Here is a 27983-nt window from a genome sequence, read left to right as displayed (position 1 = left end):
CTGCGCGTTTCACTTGGAATCCTTCACATCCGGATCCTATATTTGGGGGCTCATCCGGGATGCCCGAAGACATTCCAGTGACAGCCAAGAGCGGTCAGACGACGACGCGGAATTGTGACAGTTTTGGTTTAGGACGCGCGATGACAGCTAGAATGCGGACGAGCATTAAGACGACGCCGGTGACGTAGGTGACGTCACGCCACGGTACGATGATGATATCACAAATACGAACATTAAAATTAATTTGAAATAAATGCGTAGGCTAAAATAAATATCATCAGCAGTTACTAAGCTTGACGGGCAACTGAGACATCTGTCATGTCGAAACAAGTGGTCTTCTGGGTTTCATTTTTGGTTTTTTGCTATTTGATGCAAAGTCTCAATAGTGATAATACTACACGCCCAATTATCCTTGAGGACATGCCCCCAATTGGTTTTGTAAATAAGTTACATATATTTAAACTATTTTTTAAGTTATATAAAGTATATTTAAAATTAAGTTTTTTTGGCTTTATTCGACGTCGCAAGACAGCCCATCGATATAAATTTTCTAAGGTTTTCTGCTGTATTTTTTTAATTCAAAAGCAGATTTTAAATACAAGAATTAATATGCAATATTATTTTGTACTAGTCTGCGAATGGCTTTTAAAAAATAGTGTAATATAAAGTTCGTAAAATATCGCAGTTCCGAATAGACGCTTTCAGACCAAAATCAAACCAAAAAGCTAAAATCAGCAAACTGGTTCGAGCTGAGAGACGTCAAAAAGTAACCGCTAGCGTGTTGGCCATAGCATGCATATTGAATTATCAACATTATGATATAAACATTTTAACATTCATTACTTTATTTTAATATATACGAGAGCCTATAATGTAAATTTTATTATAGGCTATTTGAGGTTATGTACATATGTATTCATCGGTGACTGTCAAACGAAATTGATGACACAATACTAAAACTAATATCTGGGCCTGGTTGGGATAGCATTTTTTTGTACATACCTCGTACAAAAAATATGTGTTTTATAAAAAAATGTGTGGATGCACTTTTTATTTTCTATTTCACCACGTCAACGACGTTTTGACAGCTTTACCTGTGGGGATGACAAAAACGAAGTTGGATGAAAAGGTTCGTAAAATATTAAAGTTCGGAATAGACGCTCTCAGTCCAAAACAAGACAAAAAGTCAAAATCAGATAGTTGAAAACAAAGATAGATGAGATCAAAAAAAAGAGACGTTAATCTAGCGATGAGAACGCCTTGGCCAAAGAACAAAAATCGCATCGGCCATTTCAATTTTATAAGAACTTATTTTTATCGTTCATTATATAATCTATTAATGAAGTAAAAATATATAAGAGAGTCTGTAATGCAAATTTTATAAGATATAGTGTGAAAATTATAAAGTTATAGACGTTTAAACAATTAAAATCTGACAAAACGAGTGGGGGGCGTAAAGTAAAAAAAAAACAAGGCTACTGGCTATTGGCAATAGATTAGCTGTCACCGTTTCCAAAAATTTTGAATTCCTAATCGTGGTCATTACGATTACATTTCACCATTGACTCAGCGGACTCAATTGAAATCTCTATCGGCGGCCAAACTTCTCAAAATGGCAAATAACCAGCGATCGGAAGAGTGTAGGAAGTTTGTCAGACTAACGAACGAAGTGAACCAGAAAAACCTTATATGATGCTTAAAATGCTTAAAATGCTTATATGATGCTTTTCGAATGGCTCCTATTCCAAGAGCTATTCGACTTCTCAATGAAATCGTTGCTGCTGTCCCTGAATGTGATATTTTCCACCTTGGGGAGCGTAGATTGTCGGATATTATCTTAACATATTTATCTGGTAACCTGCGCTCATCATTACTTTCTTAATTTGAATGTGATGAATGAGTGGAATCTTAATCTACTCTCTTCCATTTGGGCCTCGCTGTGATTTTATTTTTTATTCATATTTTGTTTTATTTTATTTTATTTTTTCTTTCTCTTTTGTACATTTTTATATACTATTTTAATTTTGATCAGTGTAAACAAAGAATGGGATTTATGGATTTTATTTTTAATTTTTACACTTTTGTTATTTTTTTTTTCTCTCTGAATGATGTATTATTTTCCTTTTGTTACTTTTTTTGTAATTTTATTTTACCATGTTTTCTGCTTTTGCTTTTTTCCTTTATTTACAGTTTACTTGTTTTTATATCATGTTTTTATATATTTTTCAAATGTAGGCCATTGTGGCGCATTAGGTTCTTCCTGTAATGCCACAATGGTCCAAAACTATTAAATAAATAAATAAATAAATAAATAAAATAGCATTTTTCGAAATGTATTTCTCATACTTGGACAACGAAAAATCATCGTAAAACTAATTCCATGCTGGCGATGCTCAAACTAAAGTAAATATTGTTTTAACATTTTTATAGTGATTCGTTGACGCCTGTCATTAAAGACCATGTATTATTTGACTCGGATGTCTTATTTGAGTATGTATAACTTTTATTTGATACAAAATATATTGTTGCGTGGACGTGAAGAGTGGTTTCCAGGATCGGAGAGAAAGGCGCAGCTGTATTGTAGAAGTTGTTTATTGGTCTGCACTCGTCGGCTCTCCAGCTCCGAATGCTCCACAGTTTGAAAGCGGCCAATATTTATACTCATCAGGCGCTCTCCGTATACAGATATTCGCGACATCCTATTGGTCGATGAGTTGCGCGATCCTATTGGCCACTATACACGACTCCTATATACGTCGAGGCCATTTTGGCGCGAACGCGAGACAAGGTGATCAGCGCTAGTAAACCATCGGTCCACGAGCGCCACTCACCTAATATCTATGTTACAATATTTACTTTTTAAAATGTATTCACTTTTATGCTGCGTGGTTGTCAGCGCAGCATTGTACAGTTGCGCGGCCTTGTCGGGTTGCCATAATAAGTGGTTACTTTTTTTTTTGTTAATTGTTTTTTTGTTTTAATCAAGGGTCGATACATACTTAAGATAAAATATCTCGAAAAATGTTTATCGTTGCGAAGTCCCATAGACACTGAAAGAATGGTTGATTATAGCATTGTAATGAAAAAGTATAACGACACAGATTTTTTAATAACGACAAATGTACACGTGCCCAAAAAAGTCAAATTGGTCAAGGTGAGTAATTACCTCTGATTATTTAAATATTACAAGTATGTATGTATGTAAAAGGTAATTTTTTGCCAATTCAACTTTCAGGTGCTATATTTACCCGTGTTTTGGAAACCAAATGGAAATTTTACTTCAGTGATTAAAGCTTCAAACGATCCGTGTGGTGATGTGATATTGATAACGCTGTTGAGACTTTTCGTGCCTATTGATTCAACTTGCTCGTTGAAAAATGTGAGTACACGCCAACTGTTGGATTTTATTTTTCCTCCTGAGGTTTTTAGTGAAAATTTTGTGCATTTTTAGGGAAATTACTCTGTTAAAGATATCAACGTTAACGGTTGGGCTCACCGTTATTTTAATAACTACATTTACGCCAGGCTTCAAGCTCAACTTGAATATTACACAGAGTTTGGATTGGTGTTCTGCCTTGATGCATTGATTGATATTACACCAGCCTCGCCTATGACTGGCGTTGTAAAAATGTCTCGCAAAAAGAAAAGAATCACATACAAATGAAATGAAAAGCTAAACAGTGGTCTCTTATTATTATACAGGCTTTATTTTTCACAATATAAAGATTAATTTTCAATCAAATCAATAAACGAGAGATGCATACAATATGTGTTTTAATCAAAATCCAATTTTAGTAGACATGGTATATGTATGTATATGTATTTATTTACGATAAGGCTTGCAGGCGGTCTTCTTAATGCACTTTCCGTTGATGACGTCACGCACGTATCCATCTACGCAGATGCATCCTGGTTTGCTTCCCTTGACCACGGGTTTTCCCAAAGTTGCACAAGTCTCTTGCACGTAGGGAGAATCATCGACATAGATTTCATACGGTCCGCAAGTTGGACCTGTAAATGAGCAAAAAATTGAATGTGAATATATCATCATATCATATATATAAAAACGGTAATCTGTCTCTGTGTGTCTCTCTGTGTGTGTGTGTGTGTCCTAACGCTCGCCGAACATAATGAATGAATCGATATAAAAATCGATAAATTCATTTTTCGACGAGACGACTTTGTCGCGACTCTTATCTAAAATACTTAACACGAAAATATTGACATTGTTATTGATTTTTTTTATTACAATTTTAAGTACTTGTTTATTTATTTTATTGTGATTTATTTTATTAAAATATATATTATAGTATATATTGAAAACTCCTGTCAACTCTATCTATATAAAAAATAAGCCAATAAGATAATCCTGGAAAAATGAAATACGCCCAAATAGCTCGCGTGGCGACCTGTGACGTACGTACATAAAGTAAAAAATGAAAATATTTTCTTTAACAGACAACTCTTGAAAATATCATATATCTTTTTATTTTTTTTGTAAATTGTGATTTTTCAAGGCTGAAAAAATTCCTCCACCTATTATATCGCATCCGAATTGCGACACATATCGCGCACGGACACTCAAGGTATTTGACTATGCGTTCAATAGAAACTTTCAGGTTCAAATCTATATAAATTATACAATAATGGCTAGTTTCATAAAATATAATTAAAACGTACTATCGAATAAACCATTATATAAAATTTAATTAGAAATTACAGATAAAAAATCGGATTATGTATACGAATCATGTTTAATACAATTATGTGTAGCATATTATGTACATAGTATTAATGACACCACTGACGATCATTCACCTATTATATATGTATGTACCTATACATACATACATAGATATTTTAAATAGTTTATAGATATATAATTATAAATATTATTCATATATGGAGTGGCTCCCTGTGTTAAAATTAAAGGTATATACCAAATAAGTTCTCAACAACTTTTAATTTCAAAATAATCAAGGAAACATGAAAAAAATTACAATTTTCTGAAAATAACGCTTCTCCCATACAAATACCCATTGCGAGTGCGGCGCACTTTGTATGGAGAATTTATGGCTAAGCGGCTAATTTGAATTCTCGTTAATTGGCAAAAAAAAAAAAACTGTAGTAAAAAAAAAGTTTTTTAAAAACAAGGCTCTTCTATGTTTTTTTATATAAAATTAAAAATGGGTGGGTATGTGTGTGGGTGTGTGTGTGTGTGTGTGTGTGTGTGTGTGTGTGTGTGTGTGTGTGTGTGTGTGTGTGTGTGAGTGTGTGTGTGTGTGTGTCCTAACTCTCGCCGAACATAATGAATGAATCGATAAAAATCGATAAATTCATTTTTCGACGAGACGACTTTGTCGCGACTCAAACCGATCACCCCAAATAGCCTGAATATAGGTCTAAATTGAGCTAATGGTCACGAAGATCATGCCAAATCCAATTCTTCATTTTGCCTTTTTTTTTAAACATTAATTGAAATATTCCTTCTCGCCACATAAAAATACGTAATTTTAATAATTTCATTTAGCGAGGTTTTGAACCATTTTTTTTATATATTTATTTTTAATTAAATTTAAATTTAAATTATTTATATTTTGACGATATTCGAGAAAAAAATTGATTTCATTCACCGCGGGCGCCGGGAATCAAACTTCGGACCCTCCGATCCAAACGCGATGTTCTCACGAGCCCGCGCCGAACGCCATATCCTCGCCCAGAATACGTGTTGTAAATACACATCATATGTATATGCACGTAATTTCTTATGTGTAATACTAATATTCAACGTTCCGTGGTCAATGACCGTTTGTGTATAATCGGAAAATATTACATTTTGTTAACTTTAATTAACATTTTGTTAACGTTAACTTTAAGACTTGAAAATTATTACAAATAAATAATTGAAAACTATCTATGAGAGTCTACGAAAATAACAGTTCCGGTTCCGGATTTTTTTTTGTTTTATACTAGTATATAATAATTTTATACTCATGCGATGATATTTCATCGGGTTATTCACTAGTTATATATAATTGTATGTATACATAAATATATTTAGTAAAATAATAAATACTTTTTCCGTCTAAATCTGGCACTGCATTTATATTATTATTCACAATTGAAAGTAAGATTAGAAAACACAAAATGTAGTATCTCTCATAATGTACGAACTGTTATATTAATTTGATGTTTTGATAAAATGGTTAATTTGATTTAAAATTACATGATTCATTAAAAAAAAATATATATACATACTATATATATGTATATATTTATATGCATATATGTAGATACATATATTCACACGCATCATTACTTGAATACAATTACTAATAATAGTTAATGATGGATTAATGCGTACAAAGTAAAGCATATCGCAATAAATTGGTGTAATGGATGAAAAATTATTATATTTACATACATACAAATGAAATTTTTTATCAATATCATTTTTTTTTCATCAACAGTTGGCGGTAGAACTATTTGCCACGATGTTATGTGTGTGGCTTTCATTTTGGATTTTATTTTATTCGATTCAAATTTTACCCGGGATTTTGACAGAGTATGTGCCCCCCCAAGGTGGTGTAAGTGAAATTTTTAATGAAGCCAAATAATTATTTTATGTATTTAATGTCATTTTTTAGATTAGAATTGATTGTCTGTATATTAAAATATATTTTTTATACCGTGCAAATATTTCGCGTAATTAATTTGACTCAACACGGAAAAATCCACCTCAGGAAAAATGAAGGAAACAACAGATTAATGTTGCGAGTAAAATATGGGCAATATGCATATATAATATATTGCGCAGTGCATACATACATATATAAAATAACATAACGGTCTTTATTGATGATTGCTATTTCAATGCAATACTATTTCATAATTCAACACATTATTTATAACTAGCACTTTGTCCGTTAACGTTGGGGCTTAACTAGTTTTCTAGCTTTGGGTTTGATTGGGTTACTAATGGATATTTCAATTTTTAATCAAGGGTACTTATATGATAGTTATCACATCTCTCGAGAAATGTACATCAATAACGGATCCCATTGACACACAACGACATTTGGAATATAAATTTGGAGTACGAAAATACAACGAGACGGAATATACACTATCGGCGGAACTTCACGTGCCGAAAAGTTTCAAAATCCACAAGGTCAGTAGTAGAGCTTCCAATTCGAGTATTCGAATATTCTAATACCAAATATATTCGTCCGTTTTTAAGTATTCATTGTTCGAAGTATTTATAATTTCATTTTTATATTGGAAAACGAAAAACAGTGTGTTTAGATTTGGATGTGTATTCGAACACTATGGATATACGATTTTCTTCATTCTGGATTTACCGCGGCAAATAACTTTTTTTGTTAAAGACCTAATTTATTTTCCTTGTTTTATTTTATTATCATTTATGACAAGCTCGGAGTCAGCAATTGAAATTTCAGTTCTGTACAAAATAATTATGGTTGTGGCTATTTGCAGGTACTATATTTGCGAATTATTGGCAATTTGCAGGTACTATATTTGCGAATTATTGGCAATTTACAGGCGCAAAGCCATCTGCGCAAACTTCCGATTGTCGGATTTTTTAAAATTTTTATTACTTAAAAACATTATATATATATTATATTTTTTTAAGATTTTTTAAAATTGTTATTACTTAAAATCATTATATATATATTATATGTACACATTAAATATCAAGAAAATAAAAATAATTTTAAAGGTCGAAATAAAATAATGAAACAATTTCTACTTGCGGTTTACGAATTCTGACCAAAACCTTATCAGCTCTAAGTTAGGACATAAAAAATACAAATACAAATTTTCAGCTTGATATGTTCAGGGGTGTGGAAAAAATTTTGTGGTTACAACATTTTTGACTTTTACAAGAGGAAAAAACCCACTTCCGGTTTATTAAATATTTTTTCTAGATCATGAAAACGTGATCAGTGATCGATTCTGAGTTTGGATCAGTCAAAATCCGGAGTTCAAATTTTCGCATGACCACAAAATTTCATCTATTGTTACTAAGTAAATAGTAGATAAAGTAATAAATTAATATTTTGAATAAAAATACCAATAATTTTATTTTACTACCGCCGACTACAGAGACGTTACCCAGATTTAAAATTTTCGAACTTGAAACGCGTCTTAAACGATATTTTATCTCTATCGTAATGGCGGAAGATCCATTTACTTATATTGATGACCAAAATGAGCAATAGGTAAATTGTCCTCTGAATTGTAATCGTAATTGAAACGTAAAGGAGGTTTGTAAAAATGACAACAAATAGCACACTGGTCGTTTGCGAATTTGTCTTTTTATATTTCTGTTATTAATAAATATTGTCGAATATTTTATTATTTGATATTTGAATAGTTGAAATAAAGAATATCGGGAGGCTCTAGTCGGTAGTAATGCTCTTTTTATTAAGTTTTTGAACAATTCTAAGCCGATTGTGAAACGAAACGCTTTAGCCCAGTGAGTCGAATATCGTTTGTTTCATTAAAAAAAATTCGACAACTTCCACTTGGCCTCTGACGTTTCGATAGGCGTTCGGTGATATTAATTTGGGAAAATTTGACTTTCAGGGGAGATTCCTACCACAATTTATGAAACGCGACGGAAGTTTCGTTCGTGCCACAAATAGGACTTCCTATGATCCGTGCAATGACGTGATATTGGCAGGCCCGCTAAAATTTTTCACACCTGTGGATAAGACTTGCTACTTGAATGCGGTAAATATTATCTTTTTAGTAATACGAGATTTAAATATGATGATTGATAAAAATAATTGTCTCTCGTTTTCAGGGCAACTATTCTACCGATAACTTCAGTATTAATAAATGGATCCACGCTTTCGCCGGTTCGGTTTTCGTTTATTGTAGAGTAAAATTGCAAGTTGAGTATTATTCGAGATTAGGGATGGTGTATTGCATTGCCGCAGAGGCTGATGTCATGCCGATACCCAAGATTAAAAGGAGAAGAAAAAAGTCTCACAAAAAGAAAGATTATTGATGATTTTTTAAAAGTTATAAGATAAAACCGCACATGCAAAAATGCACATGGAACTTCGATAAAATTTCTCATATGACTGAATGAGGCTGAACAAAATATGAATGACATGTCAATCTCAAATGTCTCACCACTGTCACTGAAAGGTTGCATGGTAAAGATTGGTAAAGACACAAATATGGCGTACCCCAACCACAATTGGGGTTTTTTACGAGTGTTGAGATGAGCATTAGAGTTATGTTTAAAAACTATGAAAATGATGCGAGCAAAACATGGTCGTGAAATATCAATTATTGGCACTTTAAGTTGATGCTAAGTTTAGAAATCAGCTCATGAGAAAGAAGATATTCCATTGAAAATCACGAAGATAGTTACAAACAAGCCGCATATGTAGTCAACTATAATGCACGATAAAATTATATTATTATTTTTATTGAATCAAAATTATTGAAAAAAATAAGCACCTTTAGCACTCTTCCTCACTTAAATAATAAATTTGAAAAACAAAAATTGTTTCTTTTAAACCAAATCTTAACAACCTATGTATATGAATATTTTTTTGTTTTTTGCTTAATGATTTTTTTTCAAATTGAAAATATTTCGTTGCCTATAATTACGTAAATGTGTAGTTCAAAGATATACATAAGTATATCATTATTTTTATTTATATATTATTTTTTTCATATATTTCATACATATGTATAATTTTACAACGCTAGGCCTAAAATCTTTTACACTTTCACACATGAGCCCAATTTAATAGAGATAAAAAGATGAAAAAGAAAAGAATAAAAACTAAGATATGACTAAATAGAACAACGCATAACTAAACAAAAAGTGATAGAATATTGCATGAAAATTATAAAATAGAAATAGAAATGGATCAATCAATCAAAACTCTTCAGATGGCGGTCCTGAATTGATGCATGGAAACACCGAATAGAACAACCTCATTCAGTTCCCCGTTAAACTTTTGTCTCGGCTTTTGCCATTTTAAACTTGCCAGAAAGATCCAACTCAATTTTAAGAATTGCCAATCATCAATGTACATCGAAATGTCATCTACGCAACCCCATGAATGTCTCGTCTTTCGCACATGCTGAAATTCAAACAGTCAAAATTCAATCGAAATGCATATGTTCAATCGACATGAAAAGCATTTGTAGCAAACCCTTTTTAAAGGACTATCCCATGAACGCCACATTTTTTCTATATGTTTAAAACTATCTAAAAAAAAAACCACATCCCACATTCACCGCTGTCTGATTTCGCCCTAGACAACGTAGATATAGATATTAAAAACCGAAAGCATATGTATACTTCCGGTCTCCGTGACGAGCCGGAATGTGAAATTAAAGGCAAAGATCGAAAATCGAAAGATCTTAAGTGGAAAGATAAAAAAGGGTGCATGGTAAACGGTACATACTCACGTACATACTCATTTAATTTGCGCGAGCAGGATACAACAGGAACAAGAGGAACAGGCTTTTCCTCCCGTATTAATGTGCGCGCGCAGAATACGGGAGGAAAAGCCTGTTCCTCTTGTTCCTGTTGTATCCTGCTCGCGCAAATTAAGTTAGTATGTACGACGGGGGGAAATAAGATTGAGATAAGTTAATAAGAGTCCAACGGTTGATCTAGATTCAATAATCATCTAGATCTTTCAATGTCAACTCATTACCTATGTAACTATAAAAGTAATTATGTCAATGTTGATATTGTATATTAAGTTTGTTTTAATATTTGCAATAAAAAACGTATTATCCACACGCATCACTATGTATTATAATATGTACATATGTAGATTGTATCACTGACAATATGTAATGATGGGTTGATGCAAATTTATTGATGAAATAAATTAATGCAATGGATTAATTTATAATTATACTGACATTAAAAATCAAATCACTGTTTCCATCACTAGTTGGGAATAGAACGTCAGACAGTTTGCTACGATGCAAAAACATTTCATTTTGGGTCTTAGTCCATTCGATTAAGATTTTAAATGGTATGTCAAATGTAGACATGCCTCCACAAGGTGTTGTAAGTAAAACTTTAATGAAATAGTAATAAAACCTTTGGATAATAATTTTGTCGATTGTTGTAGTTGTAGATTGTTGTTGTAGTTATATTAGTATTTTAAGATCAACTGGTTTAATAATCGGTATTTAATTTTCCAATCAAGGGTTATTACATGGTACATACAAAAGTTCTCACGAAATGTACATCAATAACGAGTGCCATTGACACAAAACGATTTATGGATTACAAATTTGAGGTACGCAAGTATAACGAGACTGAATATACACTGTCGGCAAAATTCCACTTGCCTGAAAAAATCAAAATCTTCAAGGTTAGTAATGTTCGTTTATTTGTAGGTGTGACTTTTTCTTTTTTTTAATCCTCTTTGAATACTTTGATCCCCTTTGAAATTATAAAGCATTTTGTATTCAACTTGTTTTTTATACTTGAAGTTACAATACTGACTGTAAAATATTGTAATTTGCGAGGAACGCAGGAAGTTAAGTGTGAAATATCAACTACTCATGAATAAATCATGTCAAACAATAAACTGTATATATGTATAAATTAGATACTAGTGTACGTAATTAAAAAAAAATACTATTTATAATACGTTTTGGAATATGTCTACATATGTAGATTGCTTTTTTCTAACATAAGTATCTCCCTAACACTTCTAATACTCTCTAATTTATTTATTTATTTCTTTATTTTGTTTGGAAAATTAACAGTTTATTAAATTACATAAATTGATAAAAGAACATAATTATTTTAAGAAAAACCATTAAAATTTTTCGCATATCGGTAAACAAAAGAAAAACTTAAACATTTAAAATAAAAAACAAAAATAACAAAAGAGAAAGTTAATTAGAGAAAACAAAAAAAAATATAAATAAAAATATAATAAAAATAACAAAATAATAAGAATAATATCTGTGTATTAGGGATTGCAATACCGATATACCAGTTTTTCGGTAAATTGCCAAAACTTTGCCATCGGTAAATACCGGTAAATTTCGAAATTTACCGGTATTTACCGTAAACTATTTAATCGCGAATTAAGTATATATGTGTACAGGCATATTATTACATAATATTACGTGAAAAACACTGCAAATGGCGTATTAGTTTGTTTGGAATTTGTTTATTTTCAGCATTAAATGTGTCAATTTCAGATTGATAAATTCACTTGCAATACAGATTAACCAAACCGTAATAAATGCGATCAAACGGTCGTTTTAATTATTATCGGAACATTCAAATGGTTCAAATGTATTATAAACAAACATGACATGAAAAATATAAAATAAAAAAAAATATTACGAATTTACTTTAATTACTTAACTTTTTCACTTTTTAATTTTTTTATGTTATTATTAACAGAAATTTATTTTCAATTATTTACGATTCAATTTAAGTTATCGTGCTTAGGAAAAGTAACCACATACATATGTACATCCACGAATTTTTTTACCGGTAAATCCCGGTATACCGATAGCAGGAAAAATCATTTACCGTTTACCGGTTTATAAAATTTGACGGTAGATAGTAATAGCTAGTGGGTATTTTGAAAATTTCAATAAGTATTAGGAAATTTAAATCTTGAAAGTAAATTAAAAGGTTCTTAATTTTTGAATAAGCATTAAAATTTGTAAATTTAATTTTATATTTTTTTCTTAATATATTCTTCTTCAACCTTTATAAAATTTATTACAAAAAAATGGGGACACTAAAACTAAACTGGTCTAGGGCAATCATATACCCTCCGGCGGGCCTGGCATGTACTATACAGCTGGTCAGTAACTTGAATCTGTCAGTATTTTATATTTAAAGATGAGCATTTTCATTAAATGGTCAATATTTACATTTATACTATGTATGAAAATGTTTAGGTTTGAGAAGTAAACGCATCTCCGTATTTCATCGTTTCATGACGTGTTTAAATCCAATGCAATCGACCGTGCGTAAGGAAGTTTTTACATAAAAATAAAATTAGGTTGAAATGATTCATATGCGCCAAAAGCTGCGTTCAAATTAGAACAAAAAGCGCGAATATATTCGTAATAGTCACATATTCTATTTTAGTATCTTACAAATTGACAGTTTTGAGTTTGAAAAAATTTGACTTTCAGGCAAAATTCATCCCCAAATTTATGAAAAAAGATGGACTTTACACTCCTGCCACAAATAAGACTTCCTACGATCCATGTAACGACGTTATATTCTCTATTCCATTGAAATTTTTCATTCCTGTGGATAAAACTTGCAACATTAACAAGGTAAATATTTTATAATTATTTGAAAACCACAGGGGCAAGACTTTGATGAAATATTGTGTTTTCAGGGCAACTATTCTGTTGATAATTTCAGCGTCAATAAATGGATACACTCTTTCTCTGGTGCCATTTTTGTTTATTGTAGAGTACAATTGCAAATTGAGTATTATTCGAGATATGGGATGGTGTATTGCATTTATGCAGAGGCTGATATTGCGCCTGTATCCAATATCAATTTTGAAAAAAGGACGTTCAAAAGGAAAAGAATTCATTAATGAAAATATTGTATTTCATTTAAATAAAATTAAAAATATGAATGAAAAAAAACCGCACATACAGAAAAACCACGCTGATAAAAACCGAATCATTACCGAAAATCGGCGTTCGGTGAATGCTTTTCCCGTAAAAAAATGGTTCTTACAATATATGAGAGTGACAAATTTCACTGTTATAACTACAGGTAGGACCAGAAGCGTGCTTTTTCCAGGGAACAGGGCATTTTGGGTATATTTTCCAGGAAACAGGGCAAACTATTTACAAAGCTAGAGAGCATAAAAAAAAGGTTCATCATAAAAAAGAACAAAGCACGGCGAACGTCCTACCTCCAACTATTACTAAAGAGCGGACCAAGTTTGCGCCGATCATTGTTCATTGTTCGCCACGCATTGTTCATTTTTAGGATGAACCTTTGTTTTGCACTCCAGCTTTGTAGTTTGCCCTGTTTCCTTGAAAATAGACTCAAAACGCTTCGTTTCCTGGAAAAATCACGCCTCCGTGCTTCTAGTTATAACTGCTTATCTGCTTAGCCTGTGAGTTGTGAAGGGGCGGTAGAAAGACCCTAATTGATGGCGAAGCTGTCATCGCTTCGATTTGAAGATTCCCATGTTAACTGTAATGAATTCGTTAATCATTAAGCTTTTCTAGCTTCATGTCAGAGACACTAACTTACCTGAATGTTGGCTAAATTCCATATGTCGGTAAGATATCAAAGCGGCTTAAATAGTGGAAGTGGTTCAAAATCAGATCGCAATTTTTGACGGGCAGGAATGTTACTGAACTAACAGAGTGCAGCTAATAAAAAGCTTGTAAAAACCACGTTTTTCTGAATACTAATGGAGTGGTCTATTGCTATTTGAAAAGCATCCATCCAACGCTGATCTCTGCTAATAACATAATTACACTACTGAAAAACTGATTTGTGACATAATTACACTACTGAAAAAGTTGTGTTGTGTTTGGAAACCATTTTGTGATAAAAACGACATTCGAGCAATCGAAATATATATTACAGTTCAAGTATATATTTTTTTCTAACATGAATATACTAGTTTATTCATGTACGAACCAATCTGGCCAGTTTTAGTGTACACAAAAAAACAAATTGACAAATGACCTAGTTTTATCATGCAAAAACTATTAGGCATAAGCTTAAGTATTCACAATCGTTTATCCTATTCAGTTATAGTTTATCTATTATATCAACGTCGTTATATGGTTTACATAGGATTTCCCTTTTAAGAACTTTATGTTTTGACATCTTAGCTCTTTACCTACGGCAACTATCGCGGTATTTTTAACGAATTTTTAAATAAAGTTTTTGGCCATAAATATATATTGTAAAATTGATTCAAGTGAATAAATATGTCAATTGACACCTGAAGTATTTTTTTAAATAATTTATTACGTCTGACGTATTTTCTTTACACAGTGGGTCACGTCATTTTCGCTACTGGCATTATACGCATGACGTCTATAGCTGTCATCCGCTTGTTAAGGGTTAAAGATTTTGACAGCTAAAATATTCATACAACACCTGGTTAGTCTATTTTAAGATATATTTTGACTGTTAAAAAAAGAGCAATAGTTCTTATATGAACAAACTAGTTTATTCATGAAAGAACCGGGGTGAACATTTGAACTGTAAGATTTGGTCAGTTATTGATTACGTTTGGTTAGTAACTTTTAAATTAAATAACTAATAACTATATACATATATCGGAATAAGGTACGATAATGTACGAATTTACATATATTTAAATATTTAAAATATTTTTATTGGATTCAGTAAAATTAATTTTATAAAATTACAAACATAAAAAATGGCGGTATTAAAATTGTAAGTTAATAGTAAACGTATTTCAAATAACGATTAGTACAACATAAAACGTGTTATTTGCAAATGTAAATCTACAATTATTATTTTGCAATGAATGGGATGTAAATAAAATTACCTTTTTAATGCATATAATGTTTATTAATTACTAAGCGATTTAAATTCACAAAACACAAATCGCACAAATATATATATATATATATATATATATATATATATATATATATATATATATATATATATATTATTATATATATATATATATATATATATATATATATATATATATATATATATATATATATATATATATATATATATATATATATATATATATATATATATATATATATATATTTATATATATATATATATATATATATATATATATATATATATATATATATATATATATATATATATATATATATATTTATAGAGTTTGGTTAAGAAAAAATAAAATGCTTTTAATAATTTTGGATCTTAAATTAATCCAATAAGTGAAAAGCTTATGGTCAAACACACACTTTAATACTTACGACATTGCGAAAGAAGTATACACTTTCCGGTCTTGTCCTTCACGTATCCATTTTTGCATTGACAACCTCTGATTTTGCAAGGAGCTTTACAATTCGCAAACGCAGGAGCTTCGCAAGTTCCTCCTGGACATGGATTTGGACAGCTAACTACTTCTTCGTTTGGATCACTGCAACCTAAATGTTAAAGTTCCAGAACTATTAAACACTTTCATATTATAATATTGTATATCTTATCCTGAAATGACTAACATCGATCTGGTTTGATACAATCGCCATTTGGACTCTTTCTGACGAAACCTGGTAAACATTCGCATCTAGGAGTACAAACTCTAGTTTCTGCACCGTTTGGTGCACAAGCAAATGCTATTCCAGATAAATAAGACTCGCATGTTTCCTCCGGTGGACAGTTTGGAGGGCACGCATTATACTTTTGATTCTTTCCGCAACTCATTTTTGCTGAAAAAATCATTTCATCTTAAATCTTTGAATGAAAGTTTGGTTTTCATGAAGTAAGGAGTTTTTAACATTAAATTATGTTGTTTAAGACCCTCTATAAATAAAAGTGGTTGAGTTTAATTCTGGGAAATGAAAAGTAGTTACAAGTAGTAATAGTTAGCACATGCAGATAATAAGCACGACCTATATATGTATGTACAAATATGAAGATGATTGTGTAGATTAAGTGTAAGATGATATTAAATATGGAAAGTTTGTGTAGATTATCGAAAGTGTCAAACGTAATAGATAAAAATAAAAACTGGGATTAGACCTAATAAAAACATCATCCTTGAGGTACTCCAGAGTTTGATAAATTGCAAATTTTAACTTAATGATTATAATCGTAGAAAATGAAGCAGGAACACTTAAAGAAGGAAATTTCACTGACAAATGTGATAGGAATGGAACTAGATTGTTTGTGTTGAATTTACTTACGAGGACATTCTTTAATTGGAACGCAAACATTTTGAGCATTTCTTGCATATCCATCAACACAATAGCATTTCTCGGTGCATTGGATGTTGACTATGGGACACTTTTCACCCAAAGTTGCACAAGTGGTGTCGCAAGCAGATCCACAAGCAAATACTTCATTTGGTCCACATTTTGCTATAATATAATATTTCTAGTATTTTATACCACCCTCTAAATTTTAATTCAATTTTATGTAATACTAACGGCATTTTTCCGGTGGAATGCACACTCCTTTATAATTTTCCACGAATCCTGGTTTGCATATGCAACCACCACCGACCTTACATATTTTAGGACAAACTCTATTTGGAATGTCTTTGTTCTTGCAAGTTACGGGGCAAACATTTCCGCACTGTTCAAATATAGCGTTTGGATCGGAGCAATATTCGGCTGAAATTCAAATTCAAAATATGAAACTTCTACACTGATATTTTTATTTTAAGATTCAATTCTACTTACGGCATTGAGTTTTAAGAATGCACTTTCCTTCAGCGTTTCGAAGATAACCATCCTTGCATACACATGCAGGCGCACATTCTCTAACTTCGAGAGTGCACATTAGTGGATCATACAAACTCCTACAGCTTTCATCCAAACATGATGGTGGACAAGCCTTGTAAATTTCATTATCGCCAGTGCAAGTTAGAGGAGCTGAATTAAAAAATAAATATTATGCATATATGTAAATATGAACATGTGGTGTTGTGGAATATTTATTATGTTTGTACTTACGACACTTTTCAATTGGTACACAAACACCATCTGAATTTCTGCGATAGTTGAATTTACATTTGCAAGCTGGTTTACAGTTGTTTGGATCGGGTGCTGCACACTTGAACATCTTTCCGATTGCATCACAAGTGCGTGGAGGACATTTGTTATAACACATATCTAACTCTTCATTTGGATTACAATCTGTAATGATATCAAAACTATGAAGATGCTGCCAGATTTCCGTTGATTAGATGATTAAATGACTAAAGTAACTTGTACGAACCGCATTCTGCAGGTGGAACACACTCGTTCTTGGAGTTTCTGAAGAATCCTGGTTTACAATCGCAGCCTGCATTACATACGAGGAAATTGCATACTATATCTTGTCCCAAATTGGAACATCTTTCACCGCAAGGTGACACACAAGTGGAGAAAAATTCGTTCTTTCCTTTACATTTTCTGTTTTCTGTAAACACATTTAACAATTTTTTAGATCAAAAACTTCCTTCTAGAATCTTTCAAATACTACTAGAAAACCAGCTGATTTAATACACCGTATGTTATAATCAGAGGTACGTAGGCGTTAGGTCGATGCTTTTCGCACAAAAATGGTTCACTATTGTGAATCATGCTATTTTACTCTCTGGATTTAAACACTAATGAAGTGGTTTATTCTTATTTGAAAAGCACCCAGCCAATGCCAAAAATTAGTCATAAACATCGGAGGATGATTAAGGCAATATGGTTTTTTGTCGTCATAGCAGTTATAAACTTCGCACAAAATATCTTTTTATTGCTCTCTTGCTTTCAGCACTGTTGGAACGTGTATTATCATTTGGGTTTACCCTAACGAGTATCAGCCCCTTAGTTGGTACCCTGACTTTTCCGCTCGGTCAATAAGCGCCCCAACATTTCCGCGCCGCAACAAAACTGCTAGAGCCAAAACTGTGATAGACTATAATAAGCGCTCAGAGAAAAAACCACGCTAGAATATATTGTAAAGTTATTAAGAGAGACGCCCGTAGACCGATGACGTCATGCTGACGCCGACCAATGGTGGAGTCGGGCGTTGCGGCCAATGGCTGCGCCAGACTCCTCGACCAATGATAATACGTGTATGCGCTGAGCGCTCTATGATATAAGTATGGTACGCTCTCGATCGGTGGCATTCGGATCCTGGCCTCCACCTGACGAGCAGCTAATAAAGACTTGGAACCTGCCTGCGTGTTTTCTTGTACCTCGACCTGACTCCACTTACCTCTGAATACTCTTCAATATGAAAAAATAAAATAACAATTTAGACGTTTTGCCTCTAGTGGTTTTGTCGCGGCGCGGTAATCTCGGCGCGGTTATGCCGGGACGCTTATTGATCGAGTGATTTTGTCTGGATACTCCCTTAGTTATAACCCAATTCATTAAATTGCTAATTTCATCAAATTCTTAATAAAAACTTAGTCCATGAAGAGTGCAAGTCTGATTTATTTTATTGAAATTTTCAATGTTAAGTATTATTATAAAAAAATCCATTCTATATCATTTCGACATACATATGATAGTCAAATTTAGCTTTTAGAATCATATCACACGGTTTATCAATGAAATTAAAATCAATATTTTCGTTCATATTGCCCGTTATCATATTATTATTTCCACAACATTTTTGACAACGCAAATTGATAAAAAAAAGTTGACAGACTGTTGGCCGAATGTAAACTTGGCCGACGGACGCTTGGCCCAATGGACATTGCACCGATGGACACTTGGCCGAATAAAATTATTTATTGTTTAAATTTATCAAAAATATCGAAATTTTTAAGATACTTCGAAGTGATTTCTGAAAACTGTATCTATTTTTATTGAGTTTTGAATAATTTTGAAACACAATTATTAATTTTTATCGTTTTATATAAAAAAAGTGCAATTAAAAGCGTCTTTCAGCCATGTGTCCATTCTGCCAAAAATCGCGCACGAAACCACCATATTTTAGATGTAGTGAAATATCATTTGGTTTAATAAAAAAATCACAGGGGTCTTTGGAAATCGACTGAATTTTTGTCGATTTCATGAAAAAAGCATTGGATTTGCACCGTTCATGCATTTACACCGTTTGTACCGCAAGCATTTTTTGAAACTTTCATGCAAGCATTTTTTGAAATTTTCATGAAATGACCAGTTTTACGATAGTTACATATTTAATTGTCTTACCGCATTGATCTGGAGTTACACAAACTCCTTGTTGATTCCTTATGTAACCATCTTTACAGATACAACCTGGATTACAGCTCGGCCTACAAGCAATGTCTTTCCGGTCATATGTATCACAATTTTTCTGGCACGAATTATTTCCGCACTCGGAGAACATTTCGTTGGGTCCTGTGCATTTATCTAAAAAAAATAGGTCACACTTTTAATTGAGAATTCTATAATAGATATACGTACGAAAGTAAAAATTGTAAATAATTTACAGCATTTGCTTTGTGGTATACAATCGCCGTTATTATTCTTCAAGAAAGTTGGTTTGCAGAAGCAACCTGGAACGCAAACAGCCGCACATGCAATTCTTGTCAGAAGATCTGGTTCTTCGCAAGTGTTAACACACGCAGGACCACATTCTTTGAAAATTTCGTTGTCCTTTTTGCAATCTGTTATACATAAAAAGATTAAAATCATATTTTATAGAAAATACTTTCAGTAATAGATTAAGTTTCGATAATAACTTACCGCAATCTTTAATCAAAACGCAAACTCCTTTCGAGTTCCTAAGATACCCTTCGGCGCATACACAACCTGGTGTACACGATCCTTTGCAAGTCAACGATTTTTGTGGATTCTGACATGAATTTTGGCAAATGTTGTTTTCGCACTGTGAAAATACTTCATTCAATCCGGTGCATTTTTTTGCTGAAAGTGCGAATTGAATGTTAATAATTAAATGAATAGATATCTAGGATCTGGATTTAAGGAGATATAGTCGGTAGAGTGAAATGAAACTCGTTTAAAACATTGTTTATTCGGTGGAGAACCGCAACGGTTTCCCCGTCACATTACATGTTACCAATCGCATCATTCATTCTACTCAAGCGGGCCAACCTCATGCGTGGACTTTTGGCCGAACGAACAGTTGTCCGATTACGAATCGAAATTGCTATCAACTTACTGAAAACAGATACATTATTCAGAAATCACCTTTACCTAGGGTTGTCAGACGTCCCGATTAATCGGAATTGTCACCAGTTTTAAGTCTCGTGTCCCGTTGTCGCGAAAAAACCTCTCGGGACGCCCAAATGTCCCGGTTTAATACTTTTTAAATTCCTACATATGTTTTTAACTCGGAATTAATATATAATATATATATTGATGTCTGGACCAGATGTTGCAGTGTTTACCAGTCTGATAAACACTGCAGCAATATTCAACAATGAACTATTTGTTTCTGTCTTATACTTTCTGGAGAACTCTGTGTATAAAGGAGACAGAAAATGTGTATCAGACATCAATCAATTTATCTTGAATCGATAATTTTCTCACACTCAGAATGATTAATCACACGCAGACGCGGAATAGACACTGTCAGAACAGAAAGACTAAAAGATTTCTGTGATTTTGCTAATATTGAATATAGTTGGCTGTCACTATTACTTGCAAAGGAACGCACTCGAAGCTTTAAAAGCTTTTTTTTAGCTGAAGAAAAAGCTCCAAAAACCTTATTATATTTTTTCACTAATCCTCTTAGTGAAGTCTATATTTGGTTTCTTCGTTGTAATTGTATCACTTTTCATTTAAATATATTAAAATAGAAGAGAAAAAAATCAATTATAGATATTCTAAATATTATCACTTCGGTTGAAAATATATCTATAAAAAGGTCAAAGATCTGATTTTTTTTGGGGTTGAGGGCTGTCCTGGTTTGACTTGCATGAAATCTGACAACCCTACCTTTACCTCATTAAATTTTGTTATTTTTTGGTAAATTTAAATAATTAGAAATTTCATTCGACCAAATTTTCGTTGGCCTAATGTCCGTTCGGCCAAGGTCCTAGTGTCCATTCTGTCAATAGTCCGTCAACCGCATTCTTCTAGTTAAGTAAATTAAATCCCAAAGATATGATTATCAATTCGGCTCAAAATAATATATATAAAACCCGCCTGTCGCTAAATATGTATATTTGTGACGGACGATCAACCAGTATGGGGAACCAATCACAGCCAAGTAATCGAGATGCCAGGAAGCGTGCTAGTGAGGAAGTGTGGGAGGGGGTGTGTCGAGCGTCGTCGCATTTGTCAAGCGTCTTCTGACCGCACAGGACGTGTCGGGGGTGCGTAGGCAAAGACCCCGTAGCACCGGAGGCGCTTTGGGAGTCGGGGGCACAGGCGCTGGGGGCGAAGCCCTCAGGGCGACGGGGGCGTTAGAGCGAAGCCCCCAGGACGCCAGAGGCGTCGGGGGGCGGTGGGGGCGAAGCCTCCAGGCCGCTGGAGGCGTTGAGGGTGCGGGGGGCCAAGCTCCCAGGGCACACACACACGCATTCATTCATCATTTCGAACGGGTTGGATTGCTAAGTGTATAATGTGCCACTTTTATTACGATTAATATTACGTGCGCGTGCGCCTATAAATTATCTTACATTAGACTACATATAACTTTATTTTTATTCTTGTTTCAATTCCTTTTTGAAACCACCTGTTGAAATCAACGGGCAAAACACTAGTACATATGTAAAAACAGAAACTTACGGCAATTCTTGGGTAAGACACATTCACCGATTTCGTTCCTCACGTAGCCTTGGGTGCAGAAACATCCTGGATCGCATGTATTTGGTAATGGATCGCATATTTGCTGTTTGTTTGGAATTTCACACGTACTTTCACAAGCAAAACTTCCACAGTCTTTGAATATTTCATTTGCCTTGCAAGTATCTGGAAAACACAATGCGATATATTGAAGATACACTACTTTGAAGATAATCTTTTGCTATCAGACACTTACAGCATTTGCTTTGTGGTACGCAAATTCCACTCTCGTCCTTCAAGAATCCTGGTTTGCAAATGCATCCAGGATAGCAACCAGCCACGTAACTGCATCTAGCTAAAAGGTCAGGTTCCTTGCAAGTGTTTCGACAACCATGGTTATCGCATTCGCTAAAAATTTCATTGAGTCCAGTGCAATCTGTTTGGGAAATGAAAACATCACATTGATATTAAATGTGATCACTTTAAATTTATTCACCTTTATATTTATATATTTTATATGATTAGTGGCCTAGTGTACGCATTTTCAAACTTGATAAAAAGTGGGCATCGTCTAAAGAACTAAATTTGTTACCCAATAAAATGTACATACGTAAAATTATTTTTAAAGGATGCTTGGAAAGCATAGAGAAATTTTTGAGTGTTTACTTACATATGAAGTTGATAAATAAAAGGTCGGAATATTTTTTAATATTTAAATTAATATATGAGAAAATGGAATTTATAAAACTGTTCTTACCGCAATTTTTAATCAAGACGCAAGCTCCTTTTGAATTTCTGATATATCCTTCGGCACAAACGCAACCAGGTGTGCAAATTGCTTTACAAACCATGGAAAGTTTTGGATTCTGACATGTGTTTTGGCAGCCATTTGCTCCACATTCGGAAAATACTTCGTTCAATCCGCATTCTAATGTCAAAAAATAAATACATAAACGTAGTTAGAAAAATCGGATGTGACCATCTATGTATTCGTTTGAGGAATATAAGAAGAACTCTAAGTTAGTACATAAAAAATACTAATATAAATTTTCAGCTTGATTTCACTGGTGTGGAAAAAATCTTGTGGTCACAACATTTTCGACTTGCCACTTCCGGTTGTCGGGTGTTCACCAAATTTTAAAAATAGCTTGGTATTAAGATTAAAGTTCTAGATTTGAATTTTCAGTTCAATACATTCAAAGGTTTCTGAGAAAAACATAAAAACTTCGAATCTCTGGAGTAAAAGTACTTCCGGTTGGGGTTAAAATATTTAAAAAATATTAATGTATGAAATTAGACAATTCATATTAGGAGTAAAAAAAAAATCAGTCTGATCTGTTGAGCGGTTTGGGAGAATGAATTCAAAAACTTACTAGGACAGCTACTATGTATAAGGGGAGGTACCATTTCCGGTCAACTTAAAAATTTGAAAAAAAAAATGACATCGATATTAGCATTTCTGAAACCGATACTAAGTTTCAGTTCGATGGGATTAACGGTGTTCAAAAAATCCCCAAATACACAGACACACACATTGTTTCTAGATCATGAAAACGTGATCAGTGATGGATTCCGAGCTAGAATCAGTCAAAATCTCGAGTTCGAATTTTCCCATGATCACAAAATTTCATCTATTGCTACTACGTACATACATATAGATAAAGTAAAAATGGTAATTTAAAAACTTCGGAGGAAATCTATTTTAAAATACCTATGTAATTTCCAAAAACGTTAAAAATTCTAAATTACATTATTAAAAACACAAGTAAATATCTTCCATTCTAAGCAAAATCATAAAAATAAATTTTAAAAGGATCGTATTAAATAACTGCGTTTTTATTGTATGGTGATCCTTTGACCTAAGACTCCGAGCCCTTCCAAAACGATTCCAATAGTTGAAAACTTTAGATTTGCATCGAGATTATACGTATTTTTATTTTATTTTACATAGATATATGTATGTATGTATATCAGGAAGAATGCACCTCCCTAGACAATTAATTAAAAACTTTTCAGCATTTTTATTACAGAAATAGCTGTATTTAGAGAGGTTTAAGAACACAAAATTAACAATTAATTAATTAATTAATTAATCCATAGAGATGTCTACGGATTTAGACTTGTACATATTTTTTACATATTGTACATAAATCAAATTCAGATATTTGTGACAGCGGGTAGGATGATTTTTGCCAATTTGATGGAGGAACCGTTTCAACAATGAAATCAGAAAAATTGGCAAACTCTAATAGAAACGGTCGACTTGGAGTTACAAATATCCAAGTCTGATCAGCAGTATTAAATATAAGCATAGGATCGAACCCGGTAACCTCTCGGTGATAAAAATAAACCCAAATCGCAATAGTCCATCCAAATTAATGTACGAAGATTAATTTGGATCGACTAGTATTCTGCCCGTCGATAATTTTTTAAGAATATTCGAATTTTATGAATCCTATCTATATGTATATATATATAAAAATCAATGTTTGTCTGTCTATCTGTCTGTCTCAAATAGGCTCCTAAACCACTGAACCGATTACGATGGAACTTTCAGAATTTGTTTTATGCATGTTCGGAAAGATTACTGTGAAAAAAAAACGGGATAAAACCTCTTAATAATAATATTCGTAATTATGATTTTATCGACACGAAAGTATGAAGCGCCAGTGTGTAGTTAAGGAAATGTTTACGTTGGTAACCGACTTGCGCGCACGCACGCCAACGTACAAATACATTACGTACCGCTCATACTAACCTGACATTACGTACCACTCATAACAATCCTACATATGTATATAAATAAATGTTTTTCTGTCTGTCACGTATGCGTTCCTATACTTTACTATAATTTAATTTGATTATTAAGTATTAATTTGAAACTGAAACATTCACTTATCGAAACGCATCGACAAACGGGAACGGGAACGGGAATTGCATGCGTTATTGTACGATGGAACTTTCAGAATTTATTGTATGCATATCCGGGAAGCTCACTGTGAAAAAAAAATCGGCCAAAAACAGGAACGGAAACGGGAAAAACGGGAATGAGTGGCATTGCAACGCAATAATTTCAAATGTTTTTGCGTCGCGACATGCGTTGTTAGGGTAAAATAAACAAATAATCGAATAATTTCAAATGTGATCGCTGCCTGCGTTTTTCCGACAAATGGGAACGAGAACGAGAACGAGAACGGAAATGGGAACGGGAATTGTATGCGTTATTGTGACATTGCAACGCATGCCGGGTTCAGCTAGTATATAATTAAAAGTTATAAATTATTACAATTTTATATAAACTCCGTCACCGTTTCAATAATAATCAACAATATTTACTTGGTGCACCAGGTGGTGCTTTGGTAGGATAAGCAAAATTTTTAGTAGTAGTAGGAACCACAGTAGCTTCGACAAGCCACGTGGCAAAGAGCAGACCCACAAGACGATACATGATGTTGGCCATCTCAGAAGACGGTGGAACACAGAATGAATGCAGAAGGTCGTAACAGTCCAAGACCAGACTTCAATGACGACAGACTAAGCAAACTGTCGACAGCATACCAATAATTGAACTAGGGGATTCCCCTGCCAGTCACGCGATCAAGGCTACAAGGAAAAAATATTTAATTTAACAATAACGAAACGTGAGTCCATTAAAACTAAATCACGATAATAGCTAATAGCTACCATGCATGAAAAAGTGCTAAAAAAAAATCATGATCGTTATTATGGCGATTACATATTACGGTGCTCGATGTTTGTCGTCGATAATTTACAGCTGTCAATATCAAGTGTGGTTCGTTTGAATACGATGCTCGTCAACGTCAATGTCACAATACAAACTGCTGTCACATTTTCGCAGTGTAATTAAGATACTGTTTGTCATTGAAAAATGTAAATAAAAATAAATTTAATATTGAATATGTTTATTTTGATGTTATGTCGTTTCGCTTCGTAGAATCGATGAGGATAAATGAGTTCAAGTTTTTATCATATCGATGTTTTTTTTACGAATTTATAAATAGTTTTAAATTCAAAATGTCATAAGTTGAATTACTATTACGTAATATAAACAACACTGTTCTGTGTTGTAATGTTTTGATGTAAATGGGTACTTTTAGAGTGGTCCAGTGTTAGGTAATTTGCTGGAAATAAATTGTTTGAAAATGAATTACTTGAAATCAAATACTGAAAACAAATTTCTAAAAATTTATTAAAAAAGTATTTTAAAAACATAATTTGTATATAAAATTATTATTTTGAATAAAAATACCAATAATTTTATTTTACTACCGCCATCTATGTTTAAAACTAAAAACTAGATAGATGTAGATTCAGAAATTCAAATTTCAAACGCGTCTTAATCGATATTTTTGCACCATCGTAATGGCGGAGGATCCATTTACTTATATTGATGAGCAATATCGCAATGTATGAAAACGATCGGATAAGAGGCAAACTTTTTCCCGAATTGTAATCGTAAGTGAAACGTAAAGGAGGTATGTAAAATATTAGAAAAAATATATCAAACAGGCCGTTTATTTGTTGATATATTTTTACTTTATCTACGTATGTACGTAGTAACAATAGATGAAGTTTTGTGATCATGCGAAAATTCGAACTCGAGATTTTGACTGATTCGAACTCTGAATCGATCACTGATCACTTTTTCATGATCTAGAAAATATGTTTGTGTGTGTGTCAGCGTGTCTATGTGTGTCTGTGTATTTTGGGGATTTTTTGAACACCGTTAGTCATATTAAACCGAAACTTAGTTTTGGTTACTGAAATTCTTATCGATACGACGTAAATTTTTTTCAAATTTTTAAGTTAAGTGGAAATGGTAACTCCCCTAAGAGGAGTCCTCTTTTTTATGTTTTTGAATTCAATTATCTCCCAAACCGCTAACTGAATCGAAATTATAAATTTTATCTGAACCGGAAGTAGTACTTATACTCTAGAGAATCGAGGTTTCTTATGTTTTTCTCAGAAACCTTTTGATGTATTGAACTGAAATTTCAAATCTAGTTTCAATTAACGTCATTCAAATAAATGTCTACATATGTATATGTAAAAATAAATAGGTGACAGCAGAGCTTGCGAATTCATGTGATTTAATTGAATCGGTTCCACCAAATTGGCAAACTGTCACGTCTCTCGCAAAATTTAAGTTCATTGCATCACGAATTTGATAATATATGTATGTAGGTATCATCATCATCATTTACAGCCATTCGCCATCCACTGCTGGATGAAGGCATATCCAACACGCTTCCACTCGTCTCTGTTTTGCGCAACACTCATCCATCTCACCCCGCACATTTTCCTAATTTCGTTCACCCATCTTCCTTGCGGTCTTCTTTTTACCCTTTTGGTTTACATTTAGTGAAGTTTGGTGAAACATTTAGTATTATCGAATTTATCCAATGATGTCTCTATAATAATATATAGGATTTTTATTTTTTGAAATATCTACAAGATTTGATGTTAGAAAATTTTATTTTAAAATAATAATAAATAAGGGGCGGCAAGAATGTTGGATCGGGACCTGCTTACTGGTATTAATATCATCATCATAATATACA

The 27983-nt window shown here is 32.8% G+C and overlaps 2 protein-coding genes across 6 annotated transcripts; one reads left to right on the top strand and one right to left on the bottom strand.

Annotated features, from left to right (window-relative positions):
* The first annotated feature begins 889 nt into the window (after positions 1-889).
* LOC143914541 (uncharacterized) lies at positions 890-3764 on the top strand. Its single transcript, XM_077434806.1, has 4 exons — positions 890-1129; positions 2987-3154; positions 3236-3379; positions 3452-3764. Exons 1-4 carry the CDS (start codon positions 1034-1036, stop codon positions 3662-3664), a joined length of 621 nt encoding a protein of 206 aa, XP_077290932.1. The 5' UTR covers positions 890-1033; the 3' UTR covers positions 3665-3764.
* Positions 2980-26304, bottom strand: LOC143914514 (zonadhesin-like). 5 transcript variants are annotated; one of them, XR_013260828.1, is made up of 17 exons: positions 26138-26275; positions 25738-26004; positions 23159-23329; positions 22658-22837; positions 22405-22587; positions 20395-20574; positions 20139-20315; positions 19879-20058; positions 17957-18139; positions 17692-17874; positions 17419-17610; positions 17164-17349; positions 16921-17094; positions 16237-16443; positions 15988-16161; positions 13924-14090; positions 3219-4011 (listed from the first exon to the last, which is right to left on the bottom strand). XR_013260828.1 is itself a non-coding variant. In XM_077434775.1 (16 exons), the coding sequence occupies exons 2-16, from the start codon at positions 25859-25861 to the stop codon at positions 3824-3826; spliced, it is 2682 nt and encodes an 893-aa protein (XP_077290901.1). In that variant the 5' UTR covers positions 25862-26004; positions 26138-26304; the 3' UTR covers positions 2980-3823. The 5 variants fall into 5 exon arrangements, 3 of the variants coding, with proteins under 3 accessions (XP_077290901.1, XP_077290917.1, XP_077290910.1); XR_013260829.1 differs by having other exon boundaries at positions 26145-26252; XM_077434775.1 differs by lacking the exon at positions 13924-14090 and having other exon boundaries at positions 2980-4011; positions 26138-26304.
* Between the last annotated feature and the right edge of the window lie 1679 nt (positions 26305-27983).

The sequence above is a fragment of the Arctopsyche grandis genome, chromosome 1 (assembly GCF_051622035.1).
Source record: "Arctopsyche grandis isolate Sample6627 chromosome 1, ASM5162203v2, whole genome shotgun sequence".
NCBI classification, from domain to species: Eukaryota; Metazoa; Arthropoda; class Insecta; order Trichoptera; family Hydropsychidae; genus Arctopsyche; species Arctopsyche grandis.
This window is presented reverse-complemented; position numbering and strand designations above follow the sequence as displayed.

Excerpts from the sequence above, each read along its gene's own strand:
- LOC143914514 (XM_077434775.1), bottom strand. The coding sequence starts at position 25,861 with ATGGCCAACATCATGTATCGTCTTGTGGGTCTGCTCTTTGCCACGTGG. Across the intron at positions 23,330-25,737 it reads AGCACCACCTGGTGCACCAA|AATGCGGATTGAACGAAGTA; the intron begins GTAAATATTGTT and ends TTTTGACATTAG. Across the intron at positions 20,059-20,138 it reads TATACCACAAAGCAAATGCT|ATAAATGCACAGGACCCAAC; the intron begins GTAAATTATTTA and ends TATTTTTTTTAG.
- LOC143914541 (XM_077434806.1), top strand. The coding sequence starts at position 1,034 with ATGTGTGGATGCACTTTTTATTTTCTATTTCACCACGTCAACGACGTT. Across the intron at positions 3,155-3,235 it reads AAAAAGTCAAATTGGTCAAG|GTGCTATATTTACCCGTGTT; the intron begins GTGAGTAATTAC and ends TTCAACTTTCAG. Across the intron at positions 3,380-3,451 it reads CAACTTGCTCGTTGAAAAAT|GGAAATTACTCTGTTAAAGA; the intron begins GTGAGTACACGC and ends GTGCATTTTTAG.